Source organism: Cibotium barometz, unplaced genomic scaffold (genome assembly GCF_041138505.1).
Source record: "Cibotium barometz isolate CiBa-2024 unplaced genomic scaffold, ASM4113850v1 ctg522, whole genome shotgun sequence".
Taxonomy (NCBI): domain Eukaryota; kingdom Viridiplantae; phylum Streptophyta; class Polypodiopsida; order Cyatheales; family Cibotiaceae; genus Cibotium; species Cibotium barometz.
In genome coordinates, this window is record NW_028229453.1 from 59,220 (window position 1) to 84,000 (window position 24,781).

Consider the following 24,781-nt stretch of genomic DNA (forward strand, 5'->3'; position numbering starts at 1 on the left):
ACCTCCTTGTATCTGCCAGAAAAGCTTTCACAAAAAAAACGCCCAAATTTCAAAACATGTAAAGCTTTAAATTTTACCCATGTGATTTTGCAGGTACTGGTCGGCTGGAGGCTGTATGGAACAACTGTCCAGAGCAGTGTACGGAGGAGTAGCAACGACTGTATTGCTGCAGGTATATGCAGCAGGTGCTGGTCGTCTGCTGTACGGAACAGCCGGCGCTTGTATGGACAGACAGCAGGCCTGTACGGACTGTACGGCTGTCTGTGCAGGACTGTACGTGGGCTAGAGATTGGGCAGCTGATGGCGAGGGCCTGGTACGGGCAGCTGATGGCGAGGGCCTGGTACGGGCAGCTGATGGCGAGCTGCAGCTGATGGCGAGGGCCTGTACGGGCAGTTGATGGCTCTGATACCAATATGTAGGGAAGAGTGGTTAGGGTTAGGGTTTTGGAAGGCACACCAACAGGAAGCGTGTGAGAGAGAGGAACACGTTTGCTCATATGATGATAATGATAAAAAGGAGTACAATAGCCACATATAAAAGATGTGACCTAAAGTGTGTTCACATGGTCTGGCCATAAACTGTGCCAGGTGGACCAAACCACTTATAAACCACTATAAGTGAAACTAAGCTAAACTGGGAAAAAAAACCTCCACTAACTGAAGTAAAAAGTGTCCCAGTAACCTACTGATGATCACTGGGTGCATACACAGCATAAAACCCAACACTCTTTAACTCCATATCTCTAATTTAAAAAAATATTAGAATTACATTTACAGAAGGAGGATTTTAACCATTTTTTAAAGATGTATGTATGTACACACACACATATATACATATATACACACACACACATACATACATACATACATACATACATACATACATACATACATATATATATATATATATATATATATATATATACCACACACACACACATACACATACATATATATATATATATACCACACACATACATACATACATACATACATACATACATATATATATATATATACCACACACACACACATACACATACATATATATATATATATACCACACACATACATACATACATACATACACACACACACACACACACATATATATATATATATACCACACACACATACACATACATATATATATATATACCACACACATACACACATACATACATACATATATATATATATATATATATATATATATATATATATATATATATATATATCACACATACATACATACATACATACATACATACATACATACATATATATGTATGTATGTATGTATGTATGTATGTATGTATGTATGTATGATATATGTATGTATGTATGTATGTATGTATGTATGTGTGTGTGTGTGTGTGTGAGAACTAATTCCATAGAAGGGCTAGGGAGGTTGGCGGGACAATTTGACAACCCAAGTGTTAGTGTGTGTAGATGGTCTGCGTATTGCAGGAAACAGGAATGTTGAACACTGGCTAACAGTTCTAAAATGTGAACGCTGCTTGTACAGATCATACTTGAGCGCTGGTAGCAACAATGAAGGCCTGAGTAAGACATCAATCGTGTAAAAAACTGAATAAGACGCCAGCAGAGAAGAATATATATACATACATACAAGGCCCCCCCTTCTCTCCTTGTCTAAGCAAGTCTTGACGCAAAAGCCTGTATCGTAACAAGAAACTAGAGCTTCTTGACCGGTTTGAAAAGCCCAGAAAGGAAAATAAAGCTAGTGGTTTAGCAATCAAAAAACGAGGCTTCTGATATTTTGCCACAAACCCTAAAAGAGAGGCCAACCCACCGATATACATCGGACACACCTCGCCAAACGTCCCTCAGCGATGGCGACGAGAGCTATGCCTTAATCTCGATGTTATACCAGCAGGGCATGCAAGGATGATCATCTCAATTGAGGCTATTTTCTTTTGCTTGTGTTCGTCTACTCTTGGCCAACCAACAAGGGGTCAACTGTTTTGAGAACAAAAGCCATGCCTGAACATCTCTTTAGTCATAAAATGTGGTTTCGCTGTCCTGCTTCAGAAAGTCATCAGAAAAAACCTTTTCAACTTCCACATTAGGCTTTTTATTAAAGCAGGCCGCAGAAAGATTACTGTTACCCGCAAATCCAGGGCATAAATGGATATCATATGCAGCTTCTTTCTAAACACCTGAAATGATGCAGATGTACCAGCATCAGTAAATCATTTAGTCAATTAAAACTTACACAAAAAAGTATGTTCCCAAGCAGAACTACAGTACACTCTCTCTCTCTCTCTCTCTCTCTCTCTCTCTCGCGGCCGGACGGTGGACAGAGCATGCACATTGCTCTTTTGGCATGCAGGAAACAGAATCACGCGCTCTCTTGATATGCCAGTTTATGCCACTATCCACCCTCTCTTGCAGGAAACAGAATCAAACGCTCTCTTGATATGCCCAGTTTATGCACTACCCATCTGCACATACTTCCCTTATTTGAGGAATGCCACATTTCTTTTCACAAGGAAAAACCATTGCTGCCCTCCCCGCCTTTATTATAGAGGTACTCCAGCACCGAAAGGATCCTACTCCCTAGACCATTCTTTTTATTTCCTTTCTCTACCCATACACCAGCTGTTACTCTACTCCCTGGATGTGCACAACCTGTGGACTTTGGGTTTCATCCCCTCAGTAGCCCTCATACAGGACTTCCACAAATCCAAACCAAGGTGAATGTATATGATGTCTGGTGCTCTACTACTTCATTACTAGGACTTTCCTTTCTTTTTTAAAAATGTCTACTTTTGCTGGACCACTGATTTGGCTCCAAGAGTCCAGACCTTCATGGTCTTCATGTCATGCATTTGATCTCATAGGTTGTTTTTGCCCTTCACAGACATTGATATAATTTCTTCTCCTCCTCCTTCGCCTCTCTCTCTCTCTCTCTCTCTCTTCCTTCCTTCATGCTGCACTATCTAACCCTAACTCTACGCAACCTAAACCCTAAACCAACCATGATGTGTGGCTGTGAAACCCTAACCTCCCTAACCCACAGGCGCAAACTCCGTTGAGCAACCCTGCACGCTGCCCACGCCCCACACACACACACACACACACTCTCTTTCACACACACACACACACACACACTCTTTTTTTAAGTACAAACAAGTGTTCTATTACCAAGAAAAACTATACATGCGGAGGATGTACTTGAGAGAGAAGTCACCAAAGGAAGAAAGCTAGAAACAGTAGAAAAAGACTTCAAACTTCGGGATATCAATAGCCTCCTGTTGTCAACGGTCATTTAAGGACTGGCAAAGATTGGCACGAAAGAAAGCATAAGCATCTAGAGAAGGCTGTCGAAACAGAATATGGTTCCTAGCCTTCCAAATAGTCTAGAGTGCCCAGTATCTCATCCAGATGATGAAAGTGTCAAATCTAGCCATGCAAGATGGCTGAACACCAAAAATCCAAAAGAATTTTCCTCCTATGAACAATGGAAAACGTCCTCGGAGGTTATGAGTCAGTGCTTGCAAGAAATTCCTAGACTTCCTGCAATGCCAAAGAAGATGGGGAACGGACTCTGCATGTCGTCCACATCTACAACATCTATCACTGGAGATATGTCATTATGCCAGAAAAGTAGAAACTGGAAGTATTCCCACAAGGCATCTCCATAAGAATAGACATTGTTTGAGAGGCATCTTACAACCCCAAATTATTCGAAGCCTTTGTTTCCACCATTTAGTAAGCTTATGCAAGCCCCATAAAGTATCAACATGAGGCTAAATCCACGGTGAAGCAACAATTTGTACACCTTACTTGCGGAAAGCGCATCCAATCGAACAGAGCCGGTATGACCAGCAGGTTGCCAATCATGAAGTCCGTCATGTGATCATCCAAGGGTGGGATGGGTTCAAAAGGCCGCAACAACATAGTAATAGTTTTCCACACTCACCTACGATGCAAACCCAAGTTATGTTTCAAACAAGCTTGTGGGAAAGTCATCACAAATCTCTCATCTGTTACGACATCCGCCACAATGGTAACTCCAATAGAGGCCAAAAAGCAAGCATTCCTGCACTGCAAGTGGTTGAGGAAACATCGAAGAACAATGGATGCTTCCCAATCGACGAGAATTCCCAGTCAATGCATCTCTACCATGCCAATGAATAGAAGACAAAACTAATTTTCAATCACGAAGTAGGGAAGATGCGTAAGGGCATCCCCAATTTTTTCCTTCAAATTTACTAAGCACTACTTCCCAATAAAAAATGTGCCAATTGCCATAAGCTCTAATCTTGATGGAAGCACACATGCCTACAAGTATTATGGCCCATGGCTACCGAAGTTGGAAAAAAGTGGGAATCATGGTGGCTTTTCTTGCCAAGAGATGATAATGTAGATCAAGTATATTTAATCCACCATACATTTTAGGAGTGCGGACCAAAGATCGTCTCAAGAGACGTGGCGCTCTCGTAAATGCGAACCATTGGGTAATTGCAGACCATGTAATTGTCCCTGTGCAGTTTTAAGAGATCCATATACATCAAAAGCGGATGTGTGGCGATCGCAAAGAGCAATGTACTAAGAAGGCATCCTTGACACAGATTTTTGTTGTGTCCACTTCAATGAAAGATGACGACCAAAAATACACTCGACAGTACTATCCCGATATAACCAAAAAATAGCTTGTTGCATTTTACAACCACCATTGCAGCCATGACCTCACCTATGTAGTCCCATTGAGCTGTATCGAAAGCTTTTGCTATATCCACTTGCATAACAAGCACATCTTGATAAGTATATTTGGCATATTCCATGGCTAGATATACATTAGCAATATTATCCATAATTTGTCTTTTGGAGACAACACCATATTGTTGTGGAAGCAAACCACGGAAACGTAGACCACCAATATGATTTGCAAGCATTTTAGTTGCCAATTTATAGATAACTGGCATTAACATGATTCGTCTCCAATCATTAAAGGATTCTCCCAATGCTTTTTTAGGTACCAAAGCCACAAGGCCTTCTTTCCAAGAATCAGGCATAGATCCTATTTCCCATGCAACATTAATCATGTTCAAGATCGGAAGCTTAAGCTCATCCCAGAAGACAACAAAGAATTCAACCGTTAGACCACCCCAACCAGGTGACTTCCAACATCCCATGCGAAATAATGCATGTGTCAACTCTTCCTTGATGAAGAACAAATCATATTTGAAAGCAGATTCGTTGTCAACAATGTGATCCACAACAGACGAGCTCTGAAATGTGTTGATAATGATTGACAAATTCAATTGCAAAGCTCCATTTTTGTGGATGTCCATGTGCCATCAAATTTTTTAACACGCACAATTTTGTGTCTTTGCCTATCAGCATGCAAGCTTTTGAAAAATTGTGTCCATGAGCAACCTTAATCTTGGATTTGCCATTTTTGTATCTTTCTTTGTTGATTCACAGAGACACACCTTTTGGCTTTGCACAACACATTTTGTTGATCTTACGTAATTGTTTAAAGATGGCTAAGCGTCGTGAGCAATTCAATTGGTCACTTAGCCATTTCAACTTTTAGCTTTGCGTCATCAACATAGCACCTGCCATAGTCAAAAATGACTGTCTGCATTCGTTGCACAAAACAAAACCAAGCAATGTCAACATTATCTAATAGTTGAGCAAGAAGCGGAGAAATGGCATCATGTACTAAAGCTCTGAAGGCATCAAGCGAGAGATAGCTGATATTTATGTGTAACTCGGACATATGAAAATATAAAGCCAACCATAGTGATGTATGATCAGAGAGTGTTGAGGCATAATCAACCCAAAGCTTGCATGAAAAGGAGTCACACTGTCGAGAATATAACAAATACCATCTGTCCAATCTAGCCCAATATTGAGCCAGAGAATTATATCGGCCCAATGAATCATTATATTCCAATGATAGCCCAGTTCATGTCACAAAAGAAAAGCAACACCCGAGAATTGTTTACTTCCTACATAGAAATTGTTATATCCAACAAAATGGCCAAACTAGCCACCATACTCATGTTGATTGTGTTCTTGCAAACAAACTATATATGGTCTCGTCGTATGTATATAATCCCATAAACATCTCCATTTATGAGCATTGCAAATACCGTGTACATTATAGGTAACACACTTTATTGGAAGCATCTTCTGTACATGATAGAGAAATGAGGGGATTTAACTCTCATCCATATGCGCAGATCCCACAATACATTCCAAATAACATCATGCTTATCAAAGAGCTCAATACCTCCCCAATTGTATAAATATCAAATTCTCATAATGCAAAGACACAATCCTCCTTTGTGCCAATCGAGTCTAGTTTTATCTCCTTGCTCTCTATGGTGTGAGAGAGAGAAGTGAGAGGAGTGAGTACTTTATTCTTGGTGCATGTTCCTCTTATGCTTGTGTTCACGAGTGTGAGAGTAGAGAGGAGTGAGAGTCCTTGCATGAAGAGAGACAACCTCTTGATGACAGCTTAAGGAAGGAGGCAAAGGAGTGGAGCTAGCCACCACTACTTAAACCCAATTACGTGAGACCGCATTGGCATTGGATTCGCTTTTTCATTGAGAACATTAGCCACTAAAGAACCCACATTGTGAGCTACATTCCCCTGTGCTCATCATTCTTGTGAGCATGATGGTAAACCTTGATATTCACATTCTGGTCTGAAACCAACTGGTCCGGAGAAGAGGCCATGCTGAGCCACGCACTGAAGAGATTCAAATTGTTCAATGTACACACACCCATGCACGCACACACACATACAGAGAGGGTTGTACAGAGAAGAACAGCGAAGAGCAGGAGCTGAGCAGAGGAAAAAACAGACAAAATGAGAGCAGGTCGGGAGGAAGGAAGCGTTAGGGTGTAAAGATGCAAGCAGACTCGACAGAGGGGAAACAGGCCACGTCAAACACCAGCATGACAGCATACACCTGTGCATGCACCCCAGAGACACACACGCAGACGCATATGTGCAAAGGCACAAGAAGCACGTGCACAGGAGCAGAGTGAAGATGGCGCTGCATAGTCGGCAAAAACGGCAGTGTTGCACAGTTGGCGCAGATCTCCTCATCGGTTCTCTACACACACACACACTTGTACTCCCATCCCCTCCCTCACAAACATGTGCAAGCTGTGCCCCAGGCCTGTGCGCCCCAAGCCCCCCCCACAAACCCCCCCCCCCCCCAAAAAAAAAAGCCACACACACTGTCCCATCCCCGCCCTCACAAACACATGCAAGCTGTGCCCCAGGCCCATGTGCCCACCCACCCAAAACCTTCTTACGATGATTCAATTTGTGCTGATTTTGCTTCCATCAATTTTGCCCTTTTCCATTTTTTCCCCTTCTTTTGATTTTGCCTTGATCTTGCCCTGATTGATTTTCTCCTCCTGATTTTTTTAAATGATTCTCTTTCTTTCTCCCCCCTACTGATTTTGCATTTAACCTCTCTCTCTCATGTTGAAAGTTCTGCAGACAATGGAAATGGAAACATTCAACCACCTCACAGTTATTCTAAAAACAATGGAAACAATGAACAGAAAAGATGACAAAACAATGGCTACGCTCACCTGAAAAGGAATGTACACATTGAGTAAAATAACATTGAAACAAGTAGACACAGTGTACCTGTCAACACTTCACGATCATAGCAACACTAGATCTGAAGCTTCCCCCCCTACGCAAACCTGTCCCCCCCCAGCACCACCTTCGCTTGGTTGCCCCCCCTCCTTGCACAGTCTCAGCGCCCCCGCCTCTGCCCTGTCCCCAGACCCCACAGCGTGCCCTCGCTGCCCTCCTTCGCACCCGCTGCCTGCCCTCCCTTGGGCTCTCACCTGCTGCCACCCTCGCCTCCTGCCTCCAGTTGTCTGCCACCTCCCCGTCTGCCAGCCTCCTCATCGCGCCTCTCCACCAGCCCTCCTCTGCCGTCAAATCCCCTTGCTGTGCCATCCTTCCTCCCTCTCCTGCTCCCCCCTTTTTTCCATTGCCCACTTGTCAGCCTCCTCTTCCTTTCAGGTTCCAGCTTTGGGGTTTTTTGTTGTTCTTTTGGCAAGCTTCTGGCTCCTCTTGTATTTCCCCTTCAACCGTCATCCCCGACTGAGGCCCCCGTCCCTTGCCCATCTTTTTTTGAAGCGGACCTCCAGCTCCTCGCATTGACTGTCGCCTCCCTACAGGCCTCCACTTTGGTTTGCAAGATTGTGCGTAGCGGCCCAGCACGGCGAGCCAGGAGATCACTAATATTCATCCTCTTGGGTGTGGATACTACCAAGTGGAGTTTGATTCACCTATAGCATCGGATAGAGTCATGCAGCTAAGCCCCATCACACTACGTAGTACGAACGGACCAGGCCGCCTTTGCGAGGTGGCAGCACGGCTTCGACCCAGCATCCGACCCCCTAGTAGGTGTCCCGGCCTTCCACGTCACAATTTTCTTTCTTGGTCTCAGGAAGGAGTACCTTCCACTACTCCCAGTGATTAGTAAGAGTTATCAGGAGAGCGATGGAACCCCCCCCCCCCCCCACACACAGCCACCTCGGTTCTAGCTCAAACGGCCTGGATTCCCTCTCTTTGCATCTGCATCGCCTCTTCGGAAGGTGTTCCTTGTGTCATCTCTCTCCGTGCCTCTGGGGAGATTCTCTTTTGCAGAGAGTATTGCCCCCTGGACAGTGTTTCATTTGCCGTCAAATGGGGCATCTTGCTAGAGCGTGCCCCTGCCATCGATTGAGGTGAACACCTACCAGCAGTTGGTAAGAATTATCAAGAGAGCCATGGAATCCCCTCCCCCCCCCACAGCCACCTCGGTTCTAGCTCAAACGGCCTGGATCCCTCTCTTTGCATCTGCATCGCCTCTTCGGAAGGTGTTCCTCGTGTCATCTCTGTCCGTGCCTCTGGGGAGATTCTCTTTTGCAGAGAGTATTGCCCCCTGGACAATGTTTCATTTGCCGTCAGATGGGGCATCTTGCTAGAGCGTGCCCCTGCCATCGATCAAGGTGAACACCTACCAGCAGTTGCACCCGAGGATCTTGGAGTAAGAGAGTGGCTTGTGCCTTTCCTTGTACTCTCTCACGGCTGTACTTTTTTGTGTGTGTGTGTGCGCGCGCGCACGCGCGCATGCTTGGCTCCTTGCTTTGCACATTTGGAAGAGCTAGCTGCATACAGATCTGCACCGCCCACACCATCGCCGCCGGCTGCTCAGCTCGCTCCACCAAGCCACATATATAGAACAGCTCGCCTAGCATCTAATTTAAGAAACCCCAAACCAAATTTTCAATTTCTGCATTCCCGGCGACCCGCCACCCAGATGTTGGTGGCTCGGCCCACTTTCACCCGTCGTCGCCCAGCTCAACCCACAGTGCCACCATAGCAGAGCCAGAATTTTGAACTAAAAAGTTTTTGCATCGTTGTGCTCATCATCTCCCAAGTCTCCCGAGCCAAAGGTCATCAAAATCAGAGTCCATTTGGGCCTCCAAAACCAGCCTGCAAATTTTCAGCCTTCACCAAAACAGAGCTGAACCGAGCATTGGGGTGTATTCGACTTTCTTCGGGCTCTCTTTCGGTGGTATCGGAATCGACTTTTGCCATCTGGACAACTCTCAATCCTGACTTATTTGTCAGCAGCCTCTATTCAGCTAACCTTTCTATCCCTACACTTTGTGATTTCAGTATATTTGCAGGTCTTTGCCATCTATGGGTCACTTGGCATCTCTCAAAGTTGCCAGTGGCATTTGTTTGGCTCAGGTAGTGTATTTGTTTTGAGTAATGGCTGGCAATGATATATTCAATTGGTTGGGAGCAGAGGACAAGTTGGATGGTTCCAACTACCCTCTTTGGTCATACATGATGCGTCATGTTTTGGTTGCCGAAGGCTTATGGGATGTAGTCAGTGGCCGTGAAGCTCGAGCAGAGGAGCAACCAGCTCCTAGTGGCAATCAAGAAACTAAACCAGATGAGATTACAGGTGATGAAAACCAAGGCCCAGGTGGAACAAATGGTTCTACTCGTACATATGGCGGCTCGTCACATATAGGTGGTTCAAGGAGTACAACACGTACTAATGGTTCTGATGTTGGTCCAGCTCCTACTCCGGATGTCACATAGGCTGTAACGCCCATGACCGACGGCAGACCGGATGGCCAGACCGGGCTTTAGCGTCAACGCCTCGGCCGGAGCGCCGAGGACGTGGCCATCCGGGGTTCAGTGGGAGAGGACGCCCATGCGGAGTCATGGGCGGCCAGGCTAGTGTGGACGGCAGGCCACACACTATATAGCCTGGGGGATGAGGGGCAATCCTCATTCTTTCTCTGCGGCTGGGTGGTGAGCCAGAGGCCGTCCCCTCCTGTAGTAGCACCCGTAGTGGCGCTACGGAGATCTAACATTGGTATCAGAGCTTGGCGTCGGGATCGCGAGTGGCGTGCGAAGCAGGCCCAGCCGTTTAATGATTGGCTCTCAATCAAAACTGGGGGGGATAACCTTATCCCAAAAGTCTTCATCATCTTCTACAGCAAGAAGTTGTACACAGAAGAAGAAGTTGACCATAGCTGGAAGGAAGGGTTTCCTCTCTCTCTCTCTCTCTCTCTCTCTCTCTCTCTCTCTCTCTCCCCCCCTTGCACACACCCAAGCTCTCCATTGCAGGTAAGCAATTTCTGTGATTTTTTGCTTTGGAGCTTGTCTGTAGGAGAAGAGGTCGACTGTGCATTCACAACGGGAGAAGAAGTCGACTGTGTGTGTGGGAATCTGAAAGGTCAACTGTGTGTGTGGGAACCTTGTAAGGGCGGCCTGCCTGGCCGCAGCCGGCCCAGCGGGCACAGCTTGCCTGCTGCCGACGGCCAGCCAGGCCAGCGTCGACGGCCAACCCACAGGCGGCCAGCCACGACCAGCTCTTGTTCTCGGTCGCGGGTTTGACCCCGACCGAATTGTCAGGCCGTATACGGCCGACCGTTGTCCGGTCCGGAGTGCGCTCGTCGATCACGCGTGATCCGCCAGCGCCCTCCTCGTTTGTTAACCCCGCCTTAGGACCCAGCGAGCCTGTAGCGGCCGCAGTAGCAGATGACCCCTTTCAGGCCGATGAGCCAAATGACATGAACACCAACGTCGCCGAGGGGACCGAGGAGGACCTCTTGGAATATAACGACGACGATTATGACCTATTTGACCCTACCGACGTCCTAACAGAGACGGAGCTCTCTAGTGGACTTTTTAAATATCTTAATGCAAAACTGAACAATATGGGTAAAGTCCAGGCTGACTTAGTCACAATGCTACACAGCATCTCCACACGGTTAGACGCACTGACAGCCGCCTCGGCTAGTACTCCGACTCCTCGTGATAGACGAGCTCCTGCGGCACGGGTGAGCATAGCCTCGCCAGTGGTTGCAGGAGTACAGACCGATGCGCCTGCGGGGCCATCCGTAGAGACAGCTTTGTCGTTATTGAAAGACTTGAAGCCGCCTAGTTTTGGTGGCAAGGAGAAGGAGAGAAACAAGGACTCGGTCAACATGTTTCTAGCGAAGTGGTCAGACTTGCATGCGCTGCGACAGCAGCCTAGCCGGGTGCAGCCCGTAGAGGCTAGCCTCTCATTAACCGGCAAAGTGTACAAGTGGTGGATGAGTTTGACAACTCGTCCTGCCACTTGGACGAAGTTTGAAACGATGTTTCGAAAAGAGTTTTTGCCTGTTATTGAGGCGGAGAGAAGCTGGGAGTTATGGGACAAGTGCTTGATGGAGAACCAATCCCTGACTCAATACATCTCAGACTATAGGGAGATAGTACTCAAGCTAAAGGGGATCGATGCATTCCAGACATTGCGAGGCTTTAAAAGAGGCCTCAAAGATGATTACCTTGAGTACGTAGAGCCCTTACAGCCTAAAGACTTAGCAAAGGCAATTAAGTATGTGCAGATATTTGATGACATCAAGCGTCGTAGTGCGCGTGGTGGTTCGAGTAGGACCGAGGGTAGTGAGAAGAGGAGGTCAGGCCTTAAAAGAAAAGGGTTCCGCAGTGATAAGCAGGGGGATAGGATGGACCAGGGAGGACAGGATGGTCATTGGTCTAAAAAACCGCGACCATCCTGGAAGAAAAGAGACAGCGAAGTCCAAAAAAAAGAGGAGTATATTAAAGCGCGAAAGGAAAATCGCTGCTTTAATTGCAACGATGTAGGGCACACGAAGGCTCAGTGTCCAAAGCTTAAAGCCAGCACGAGCGGCAACGAGCCCAAAAGAGATGGTAAATCCTCTAGGCAGTTGCATACAGTGCAAAGACTCCCTCTCAGTTCCGCAGAGTTCAGAGAGGTGACAGTGTGTCATTGTGATGAGCATCACGCTTGTTCGGTGACACCAACGATGTGGCAACCTACTGTAGGTCCGCATGACATGGTGCGCATGTATGGCACCATAGGTGGCCGTAGAGTCACAGTTTTTATCGATGATGGAGCTAGCCACAACTTCTTGAACTACTCGTTAGTCAAGAAGTTGGGGTTGACTGAGACCCAGAGCGATCATGAGTATACTGTTGGCCTAGCCAACGGGTATGACAAAACGGTATGGAATACCATAGTATTGGGGGTCCCATTATCTATGCAGGACTACGAGGCTCCACTTGACTTTCAGGTCATGCACTTAGCCAGAGCAGACGTATATCTAGGTAGGGAGTGGCTGTATGGCTTGGGCCCTAGTCTAGCTCGGAGTTACCTACATAATACGCTACGTTTTGAGCATGGAGGTAGAGTCATTACCCTGCAAGACGACTGTACTGTCCCCGCCACACCACTTATTTCCTCCATGGTGTTGTGCACAGCGGTCCGCAGAGGCCAGATAGCAGAGATATATGCTTGTTACCCTCTTTTAAATTCTATTTCCGTAGATGAAACTGTAGATGATGTTTGCGTAGACAAACAAGGAAAACAAAATAGCCTTGGACGAGACCCACTGTTTGAAAACCCTGTTTGGCATGCATGCGATTCAAACAATAAAAAATCCAAGGCGAAAGAGACATTAAAGAAAAAGTACATAGATACTTTAATGAATTCATTAGAGAAATTTCAGGATGTTTTTCTTGATGATTTGCTAGATGGCTTACCACCATCTAGAGAAGTAGACCATGGCATCGAAGTTATACCAGGATCAAAACCTATAAGCAAACCTGCTTATAGATTAAGCCACTCCGAGGCACAGGAGGTGGAAAAACAATTGACGGAATATTTAAACAAAGGCTTCATTCGGCCTAGTTCAAGTCCGTGGGCATCGCCTATTCTTCTGGTAAAGAAGAAAGACGGATCTATGCGGATGTGCATGGACTATAGGGCTCTTAATCAGATAACGATTAAGAACAATATGTAGATGGACTTGTAAGTGCCATGCCAAGAAATATATTGAAGTTGTGCCTGCCATCATAAATGACTATCGTAATCCACGACATGAGAGCATACTGTATACGCAGGAGCAACTTTGAGACCTTTAGGAGGCAAGGATATACAAGAGATGCCCATTATTTCTTGACTTTCCAAATGGTAAATTTCCTAAGAGCGAGAACAAGATATATACTCGGGCTTATAAATCAAAGTAATCAAAGATGGTATGTACTAAACAATTAGATATTTCAGTTCTTTTATAATATTGTTTCTTATATCTTTTCAAATCATGATTTCTATTGTGAAGATTAGAATTCTACATGAGCAATCACATGTTCAAGACAAGGGCAAAGGTATTATGAAAGATGAAGGGGCTGATGAAGATGAAGATGAAGATGAAGAGGATGAAGGGGAAAAAGTGCCAAAGAAGGATGCCAGGAAGGAAGAGAAAAAAGCAAAGGCAGGAGGGGAAGAAGCTCATAAGAAGATGACTATGATGTCTCTACATTGAAGTATAATGAAAGTGATTCTGAGGATAGCACTTGTAGGATCGAGGCAACCCCAAAGTCGACAAAGTGGGTCATGTAGCAACATAGACAGGGCACTCTTTAACTCGTGATTCATTAGTTATATTATTAAATAGTTCGAATACTAACGCACATAATTTAGTTATACATCCAGATATGCTTGGCAAGATGTGAGGAGTTTGATTATTACAGGATTGGAATACTAACGTAGATGAATAAGTTATGAATCCATATAAGCTTGGTAAGACGTGAAGCGCCAAATACACCATTGCAACATAATAAGCAAATGTGAATTTTTTGAAACAGAAATTCACTACCTTGGCCATATTATATCCGCCGATGGTACGCGGATGGAGCCAGAAAAAGTAGAGGCTATTCTTAAATGGCCAGCACCGAAGAATCTCGAGGAACTGCAGATTTTTCTTGGCATGTCGGGGTTCTACCGACAGTATGTGAAGGACTACGCGAAGATCGCAGTCCCGTTGACTGACCAGTTACGGTCAAAAACTAAAAACATTAGTTGGGGAAAAGCCCAACAGAAGAGCTATGATAAGCTCAAGGTGACCGTAGCAGCTGCACCTGTTTTGACTATTGTCGATCCAAATGAGCCGTTTGTCTTGGAAACAGACGCTAGTAATGAGGCCATTGGGGCCGTACTTATGCAAAGGGGACGCCCAATTGCATTTGAGAGTAAAAAGTTAGATCGTGCGCAGCGTAAGTACTCGGCTTACGAGCGAGAGTTACTGGTGATAGTTCATGCACTGAAAAAGTGGAGACACTATTTATATGGTGCTCCTTTTGAGGTCCGGACGGACCATGAAAGTCTAAAATCGGTGGGCGGAGATTCTACAGGAGATACGTTACCAGAAAGGTAAGTATAACGTGGTGGCAAATGCACTTAGTCGCAGGCCACAGATTAATGAACTTAGTTTCACAGTCTTCAAGAATGATTTCTTGGAGTCACTACGTAGTTTATGTGAGCACGATCCATCTTTTACAGAGGTCTGGCGCGCTATACGCATACGCACTTCTTCACAGACGCAACCACCTCCCTCGTTGGCACGGATTGCTAGTCCGGAGAGACTGGCCGAAGGTGCAACGGAAAGGGAAGCGAGAGTTAGTCCGGAGAGACTAGCCATGTCTTCTGGGTATAGTTTGGAGCTGGAGAGCTCTGACATAGGCCCTTCATCACCTTTGACTGCCACGGCTTCAAAGGGGAGTGATAAACTTCGTCGGGGGGAGAAATATGCTAATTACTCCATTGACGACGAGTACTTACTCTACAAGGGTAGAGTATGCGTACCAACTATTGGTGACTTTCGGACCCAAATTCTTAAAGAAAGTCATGGTAGTCCAAGTGCAGGTCATCTCGGGATTCAGAAGACCTATGCACTAGTAAAAAGACAGTTTTATTGGCCTAGTTTGTTTAAGGACGTCCAGACTTATGTGCTGAAATGCAATAAGTGCCAGGTCAATAAACACGAACGTCTTAAGGTTGGAGGACTACTCCATCCGCTGGAGATTTCTCAGGGGAAATGGGAAAGCATTTCCATGGATTTCATTACCGGTTTACCCAAGACGAGTCGAGAGAATGACTCGGTGTGGGTGGTAGTGGACAGGTTAACTAAAATGGCAAAGTTTATCGCCACGAAGAAAGCTGTTAAAACGCCAGAGTTGGCAAAACTCTTTATTGAACATCTCTAAAAGCTATATGGCATGCCCGCAGGTATAGTGTCAGATAGAGATAGAAAGTTCAACAGTCATTTTTGGAGGGAAGTCTTCAAAAAGTTGGATACTACTTTGAGTATGAGTACGGCAGATCATCCGGAGTCTGATGGTCAAACTGAAAGAGTTAACCAAATTCTAGAGGATACGTTGCGTTCTTACGTTAGTAAGAAGCAATCTAATTGGGAAGAGTACTTGCCCTTATTGGAGTTTGCCTATAACAGCTCCAAACACTCAGCGACTGGATTTACATCATTCATCTTAATGTATGGATTCCAGCCGAGATCTCCGATGGCTGTAGGCCTAGAAAAGTAGAAGATTCAATCTGTCAAGGATTTCCTTGAAGATATGAATGATATGCTCAGAGCCGCACGTGAGAGCATTCGTAGCGCTCAGGATCGCGCTAAAACTTATGCGGATAAAGGACGTAGAAAGGTGACCTTTGCAGAAGGTAACTCTATCCCTCAAGGTTCCTGCGCAGTCAGAAACCATGAAAACGGAAAAGTGTGATAAACTTTCTCCGAGATATTGTGGTCCTTTTAAAATCCTTAAGAAGATTGGGGACGTAGCATATAAACTTGAATTACCGGAGAGTTCTCAAGTCCATCCTGTCTTCCATGTCAGTAAACTGAAGAAATCTGTGTTCAAGAAGCTTGCTGTTTTGTTTATGCATACTGCTGTTTTTTTAGATTAGTATGTTGCTTTTTCATCAAAGAAACCCGTGATGACGGAGAAAGTGGTCTAGTAGGGTAGTTTGCTTAGCAAGAAGCACAGCTGTATGTTCTTCAACTGTATGAAGAGTTTGAAGAGATAAATAAGAAAAAGCATATTGACTGTTTTTTTTCTTTTAGAAAGAGAGAGAGAGAGAGAGAGTAGTTCGCCGTTTTATGCGCAGTCAGGTGTGCTGCTGGTCGTGTGCTGCAAGCGTAGGCGTATAGGCTGAAGGCGCAGGCGTATAGGCTGTCATAGGCAGGCGACCATGCCTACGCAGGCAGGCACCCAGGCCAGGCAGGCAGACACCCAGACCTACGCAGGCAAGCGCCCAAGCCAGGCTGGCGGGCGCCCACGCCTACGCCGGCATGTGGCTAGGCCTACGCAAGGGCCACTCCTACGCAGGCAAGCTAGCGCAGCAAAGCATGCGACGGCAGCCAGGCAGACGATGGCAGCATGGCAGGCCGGATGCGCTAAATCCAAGAGGGGAGAGAAAAAAAAACAGTAAAAGCAATCGAACGCCGAATTGGGCTGCTTTTGTTTTTTTTTTTAGATTAAACTTTTTTTTTAAAAGAGTTTAAAGACCCCCCCAAAGGTTTAAAGGTGTTTTTTTAAAGAAAACGGAATATATATATATATATATAAACACAAAAGCAAAAGCTCAAGTTGCTTTTGGGGAAGATTATATAAACCCCTTAAGTGGGCTTCTTGCCACACATCTCTCAAGTTTTCAAGCTCTCAAGCTCTCAAGTTCTCTCGCACTTTTCTTGTGCAAGATCGAATTTTCTCTCCACTTGCCCTCTTCATGATGTCAACCCAAGAATCCGAGTTGGAGCCCCTTGTCGAACGCGAAGGCTTGCCAGCTATGGAAGATACCGATGCCGATCTTTTTGACGATTGTGTGTCCAAATCTGATTTCCAAGAGTTCAAAGTAGCTCTCGAAGCTTCTTCTTCGGAACATCAGGCACAAATCGTCGCGCAGATGCAAGCTTTACAGAACTCCCTCTCTCTTTTGACCACTACCCTATCTACTCTTTCGGGTATAGATACCTTGGCCTCTGCTTTAGGCCCCAACATTACTCCGGAACAGTTCGGGGGCGAGCAAAAGCAGCGTACCAAGGAGATCGTGGACACTCGGCTACATAAGTGGCAAGTCCATTTTCAGTTTCATCCATATGATGATGGAAAAAAGATCCAGTTAGCAGTAGGTTTCCTCTGAGGCAAAGCTTTGCTTTGGTAGAAGGAACTCAACCCTAAGCCAACGACTTGGGCACAATTTGAAGACGTCTTCAAGAAGGAATTCCTCAAGAAAGAGGATGATTATGATGATGTTGCCTGGTTTACAGCTTTGACCATGACCTCGCAGCACCTCATTTATGAGGTCTACCTCTAGAAGTTTAGGGACTTGCAAATGAAAGCTACAAAGATGGATCCCACTACTCTTTTGGGGTTCTTCGTAGCCGGTTTACCCGACTCATACCATTTACAGGTTAAAAATAACAAATGCAAAACTTTGGACGAGGCCATTCATTCAGCTCGTATCTATGATGATACAATGGTCTCTTCCAAGTCTAAACCCATTACCGAGCAGGGGAACAAGCATAAAAGAAAGTTCTCCGTCAATGGCTAACAAGACTCAAGGAAAGTCTTCGGACCAACCTTCAAAGAATTCAAGTTCGACACCAGCGAAGAAGAAATGACTCCTTAAGGCTTTGAAGCTCAACAAGGAGGGACGTTGTTTCATCTACGAAGAAAAAGGACACATGCGTAACGAGTGCCCGCAAAAGAGTGCAAAGACCAACGCAGGACCCAAGCCAAAGGCAGCTAACCAGTTGTCTTTGACAAGTACGTCAGTTACTGTACTTTCTCGTCCTAGTACATGTTCTGATTGTCTGTTCAACTCTAAAGTTTTTGGCTTGCATGATCTTCTCTGAGTTTATGGAGAAGTGAACGGCCATAGAATCCACATTCTTCTAGACCCTGGCAGCTCACATAACTTTGTTAACTACAAACTTGTGCAGAAATTGAGTCTTGATACGACACCCAGCGATCATACCTACGAGGTACGCCTACCTGCGGAAAGGCAAGTATGGCATCGAAAGGTGGAGATGCTACCAATCTAGATTCAAGACTAGAAAGATATTCTGGAATGTTATATTATGCACCTAGAACATGTAGACTTGTTATTAGGGATTGAGTGGTTTAAGACTCTTCAAGTCCAGATAGATTGGTCTAGTCATATTTTTTCTTTTCAGCATAGGAACACCCAGTATATTATCTTAGGTGATTGTATACATCCCTCTCAGGGATCTCTTGTAAATACAGTTGATTTTGGTTTTTCCATTATAATTCTTTAAGTACCATATTACATGGGGATATAGAAAAAGGAATTTGAAGGTTCATATCACATGAGAGGTATATGGATGCATGAAATTAGGATAATAAGGCCAATTAACTTTAGAATAAAAAAGACCTTTTGGAGGCACAACAAAACGAGCCAAACACATGAAATAAAAGACTCTTTAAGAACAATGTTCAGATAAAAGAAGATTTCTACCTAGTGGGAACACCACTTTGAAAGAGATAAGAGGATTTACTTAGATACTATCCCAGCTCGCGAGATGAGGACATCTCGAATCTTTGAAGTGGGGGAGATTGTAAGGTCCCTCCCAAGCCATGTATATATGTGTCTCTTTTAATATAGATTTCAAGAAGGAAAGAGAGTGCACTTAGAGAAGAGTGAGACAATAAGGCTAGAAACATTAGGAAAGTGTTAGAATATAAATATTAGCTCCAAAAATCCTAAAAGAAATAAGAAGATAAGAGATAGTATTTGCTTTATTACTTTAGAGAGAATGACTTTGGACTGTAGATAAGCCAAACGCAAGATCTCGGAGGATCGGAGAGCGGCTGATCTGTACACTGCTGTAGAAACACCTCAATGACTTGATCTCGAGCCTATGCACTCTTCCCAAGGGCATGAGGAAGGGCTGCACACCTGAGGCTCAAAGAAGAAGAAGGTGGACTGTTCTACACACTGTTAGAATGCTGAAAACACATATGAATGCTGTGTTACCTTCACCAGATGACTGCTGAATGTGTTGATGATGCATAGAAGGCTGGACACTGATGCAAACAACAGTTTCAGGGCTGGAAACTGCTGTAGACTGTTGCTTCAGGGCTGGAATCTGCTGTGGACAGACACGCTGAGGTGAGGAGGATGCTGTGGACTGAAACGCAGCAGTTTTGGGGCTGCTGGACAGAAGCTGCAGGGTACTGAGGCTGCTGGACAGAAAACGCAGAGGTCTTCTGCTGCTGGACAGAAAAACGCAGGTGTCTGGAGGCTGCAAACTGGCGTTGAACTGAAGATGAACTGTGGACTGAATCAGGGCCTGAACTGAGTGCTGAATTCAGGGCTGAAAGAGGCTGAACACAGGCACCTAGGGCTGGGCTGAAGCTATGGATCTCAAGGGGCTGGAGAAGAAAGCTTATGGGCACTAGGGCTGGATTAGTCTTGGGCTGAAAGCAAGAAAGAGGAGAGCTCTTAGCACAATGAAGACTGAATGAGCAAAAGAGGCTCTGGGCAAGCCTATTTATACTAACTGGAGGTTGGTCATTTAATAAAGTTAATATTTATAAATGCCCAATAATGCAAATAATGATAAATAAATACTAATAAATATGGAAAAATTACCAGATAAATCCCAGTAAATTCCCTAAGGCTTCGGGGATGTTCTAAATGATGCACAGGCATATGTATGCATAATATGCAAGATGCAGAGTGCTTTCTGATGCAAACCCTAAGGCTTCTACTGACTCTACATGCATGAATGATTCTCTCCAAGTGGGTTAAGGGACTTGACTGACTGACTGACCGACCCGCTAAGGCTGAGGAATGACCTACGTAGCTCGTGCCTGACTTATCCTGGACTGAGGATGTACAATGGGGTCACGGCGTACGACAAATATCATCCTATTGGGTTCTAAAACTGTACAACTGCTGCACTTCTGATGATGAGCCATCTTGTCACCATGCACTGAGTGCAGAGTGCATGTAACATTCCCTCCTGATTAGCTTGGCGGCAGGTTCATGGCTTCCAAGTAGTCCGCCAATAATTGGGGGTACTCTGGAAGAACTCCTCGTCGAGCCATACGGCTTCGTGGGTGCCTCGATCTCGGAACTTCGTATAGAACTGACGAATCCGTCGACCGGAACCATGCTTCCATCGATGAAGAAGGATCTGTTCAGGCTCAATAACTTCTGTCTCGTCTACCACGTCTGGCTGCTGTTCATCTGAAACATCAAACACTTCTGGACCAACATATGGTTTTAGCCAAGAAACATGGAAAACATCATGCATTGTCCAACTGGCAGGCAACTTTAACTTCATGGAGACATCACTTAACTTCTTAACTATTGGAAAAGGGCCAAAACTACGGAATGAAAGCTTGGGACAACGTTTGCCCACTTGTTTCAATCTCTGCTTCATGATACGCAAATAGACCCAATCCCCTTCCTTGAAGTGGACATCTCGTCTAGATTTATTTGCCTGTCTGCTATATGCTTCCTGAGCTTTGGTCAAGCGGTCTTTGACTGACTCAATGATCTCGGAAAATGCTTCCGTGGTTTTATTAGCCTCTAAAGATGGAGACACCATTCTCGTCAAAAGAGAAGAAAAACGGCGACCAAAGGCTGCTTCATATGGAGTCCGTCCGACACTGGATGAATGAGTGTCGTTCAAGATAGCTTGGACCAACGGAAGATAGTGCTCCCATTTGGACTACTGGTCATGACAATATGACTTGAGGACATCAAAGGCCAACTGATTATAAATTTCTATCTGGCCATCTGTCTGGGGATGGAATGCACTAGACAACTGCAACTTAGTTCCAAAGTTTTCAAATAATGCCCTCCAGAAATGCGAGGTAAACTTGGAATCTCTGTCTGATGTTATGGTGCTAGGCAAACCACAAATTGAATACCAATGCTTGAGAAACAGACGGGCTACGTCCTCGGCTGTGTGGCCGTATGCTTGCATGGGATGAGCATGCAGAACTTACTAAAGCGATCCACAATGGTAAAACACTGAGTGTTACGGGATCCAATGGATGCTGGTAGAGGCCCTACAAAGTCCATAGATATGTCGATAAAAGGTCCGTCGGGGATAAGCAAAGGTTGAAGTAAACCTGCCTTCTTTGTATGGGGAACCTTGACTTTTTGACAAATCTTACAAGCTTGTACATGTGCATAGACATCACGCCTCATCTTTGGCCAATAAAAGGACCGTTCTAATTTCTCGAGGGTACTGTTGATACCCCTATGTCCTCCAACTAAGGAGTCATGGGCATCGTGGAGAAGAGCGGAACGCTTTTCCCGAGTAACACAGAGACGGTTTTTGTAGAACAACCAACCGTTCTGTACTGAATAGTGGCCAGGCTCAGAAGTGAGGGCCAAACTATCCTGAGTACCAAACTCAGGGGAGTCGACATATTGGTCTTTCATACTATCCAAGTCCTTCCCCGTGATTTCGAGAATGGTAGCTTCTTGGACTGCCTGGATGCTGGACTTTCGACTGAGAGCATCTGCTACTGGGTTATGCTTACCAGGGATGTATTCAATCATACCTCCAAACTGTTGGAAGATTTGACTCCACCTGGCCTGTCGATCACTCCACTGGGCACTTGGCATAGTTTGAAGCCACTTAAGTCCTTGGTGGTCTGTTTTCACTGTGAAAGCCTGTCCATAAAGAAAAGGCTTCCAATGTTTGAGCGCTGTGATCACACCCAAAAGCTCTTTGTCATATACCGAATAATTCTTTTCGGCGACATCCAACTTTCTGTTGTAATATGCCACGGGTCTATTGTCCTGCTGGAGGACTGCACCTATGGCTACATTGCTGGCATCGGTGATGACCTCGAAAGGTTCGTCCCATGATGCTAACTTTAATACAGGTGCTTCTGAGGCAGCTTTCTGGAGTGCACGGAATGCATCAAGTGCCTTACCTGTAACTGAGACTTTCTGCTTGCGAGTCTTCAACCCCTTGAGCAAGTCGGTAAGAGGTGCTGCAAGGTTGGAAAACTGATGGACATGTGTGCTATAGGCCTGACAAAGACCTACGAATGAACGGATTTCTTGAGCGGTCTTAGGAATGTCCCAATCTAAGATCTCCTGAACCTTTGATGGGTCCAGTCTAATCCCATCGGAACCGATGATGTAGCCCAAATACTGAACTTCCTTAACACCAAAGATAGACTTTTTGGCGTTTATGTAGAGCTGATTATCTCGCAAAAGTTGCAAGACTTTCTCCACATCTTTCTCATGCTGCTCCGCAGTGGCTGAGAAGACTAGAATGTCATCAAGGAATATGAAAACACACTTCCCAATGTGGACTGCGAAAATTCTAGACATCATCTTATTGAACATTGCGGGTGCATTTGTAAGCCCAAAAGGCATGACTACGAACTCGTAGTGACCACGCTCTGTCCTGAAAGCTGTTTTTGGAATGTCAGCTTCAAAAATGCGGACCTGATGGTAACCACTCTTGAGGTCGATCTTAGTGAAAAACTTAGCACCGTCTAAACGCTCCAAAATGTACTCTATCCTGGGCATAGGAAACTTATTCTTGATAGTGAGTTTGTTTAATGCCCTGTAGTCTACACAAAGGCGTGCAGACTTCTCCTTCTTTTGGACAAAGAGGATAGGTGCAGCAAATGGGGAGGAAGAAGGCCGAATGAATCCGGCTCGGAGAAGCTCAGATAACTGCTTTTCCAACTCGCCCTCTAAAGTCTTGGAAAGACGATAGGGAAACCTGCTAGGAGGGTCTGATCCAGGGACCAAATCAATGTGATGGTCCTCAAGGCGAGAGGGAGGGAGACTGGGCGGGAGATCGTCCCTAAGCATAATGTCCTGGTGTCTGGATAGGAGGTCTGCTAACTAAGGGACTGAAGATGTAATGGATGCTACTAATGAGGGAGGGGCTGTTTGAGCACGAACATAAAGAAGTGCTCCTTCTGCTCCCTTGCGGATAGCTCGTCGGGCCTGGAGATGCGAAATCAATGGGATGCCAAGAATGCTTCTATCCCCCCGAATCATGACAGGCTCAGGAAAACCTTTACAAATAGTAAAAGTGTCCTGTCCCCAATTGGGAATAGGCTCATACTGACGGAACCACTGAATTCCTAAGATCATGTCACACCCTAACAAAGGGGAGACGATGAAATCTCGTTGAAATGAGGCCTTCTGAACTTCAAAGGCAAACTGCTATGCCTTCTGGGAAATGTCGGTGCGAAGACCAAGTGTAAACCCGTCCACATCCAGATGATATGGGACTAAAGTGCAGTTCAATTTATTAGCCAACCGGGGAGAGATGGCGTCTTCAGAACTGCCCATATCGAAAAGGACTACAAACTGTCGGCCCTGGGCAGAGCCATAAGCTCGGATAAGGCTCTTCTGAGCAGCATCGCTCTCACCCTCCTGCTTAGCATCAAATACCACGGATGGCATAGGATGCATGGAAGGTAAAAGTTGAACTGCATTTGAGGTAGTAGGCGGGGCTGGAGGAGCTGGGGAGGCTGTGGCAACTGTGGCAGAAGGAGCTTTGGCAGCTTGTGCCGCTTGCCATTTGTGGCAATCCTTCTTACCATGCCCTATAATATGACAGAAAAAACATCTATTTTCTGACTGGTATTTCTTTTTCTCCTCTGGAGGAAGATAACCTCCAGTAATGCCTGCTTTAGCCTTTTCATCAGGGGTTTTCTTAGGTTCTTTATCCTTCTTACCCCCTGAACTGGAGCTATTACTGCTGTCCTTCTTAGCATCTTTAGAAGATGCGTTACCTTTCCCTGTCTGTGCAGCTGATTGCTGCTGCTGGGGTTTGGTACTGGACTGAGATGTCTGCTTGGGCTTGCCCCCGTTGAGCTTCATTTCTTCATTCTGAGCGAGAGTCAGAGCCCGGTCATATGTACTTGGTTCAAAGTTACGAACTGTGAACCGAATGTTGGAGTCCAATCCACGAATGGATTGCTCCATCTTGGCCTGCTCAGATAACCCTAACTGCTGTGCTAAAGTAATAACCTTACCGAAAAACTGAAGCACTGGGGAACCGTTCTGTCTGAGTCCATAGAACTCGTCTTTCAGACCGGTCATGTACTGGGGCGGGAGAAATCTGGTCTTCAGGTCATGGACAAAGATGTCCCAGTCAAAGGCTGTGACACCTGTGGCCTGGTCAGTATGAATACTAGACCAACGCTGCCACCAAGTGACTGCCTCACCAGTGAGATGGGGAGCCGCCAAGTGGACTTTGTCTTGTGGGTCTGTGATCTTAGCTAATGGAAAATGAGCATTAAACTGATGAATAAATTGATTAACTGAAGAATGATCACACTTACCATCATACTTGCTGAAATTCGGTTGACTGCGAATGATGGTGGTTGATGCTGCTGCGGGATGCT

At 45.3% G+C, this 24,781-nt stretch overlaps 1 protein-coding gene across 8 annotated transcripts in view; it reads right to left on the reverse strand.

The window, feature by feature from the left end:
• Positions 1-1,482: 1,482 nt before the first annotated feature.
• The window catches only part of LOC147602528 (uncharacterized), a 29,069-nt gene continuing 5,770 nt past the window's right edge, over positions 1,483-24,781 (reverse strand). For 2 of the 8 annotated variants that reach the window (XM_086797932.1, XM_086797931.1), the window contains 2 exons: positions 2,133-2,183; positions 1,483-2,046 (listed from right to left, as the gene is read on the reverse strand). In XM_086797932.1, the coding sequence (XP_086654058.1) occupies positions 2,176-2,183 (8 nt within the window). In that variant the 3' untranslated portion in view covers positions 1,483-2,046; positions 2,133-2,175. Of the gene's footprint in view, positions 2,184-24,781 lie in introns of all 8 variants that reach the window. The other 6 variants (XM_086797933.1, XM_086797930.1, XM_086797934.1 and 3 more) reach the window with 4 other exon arrangements.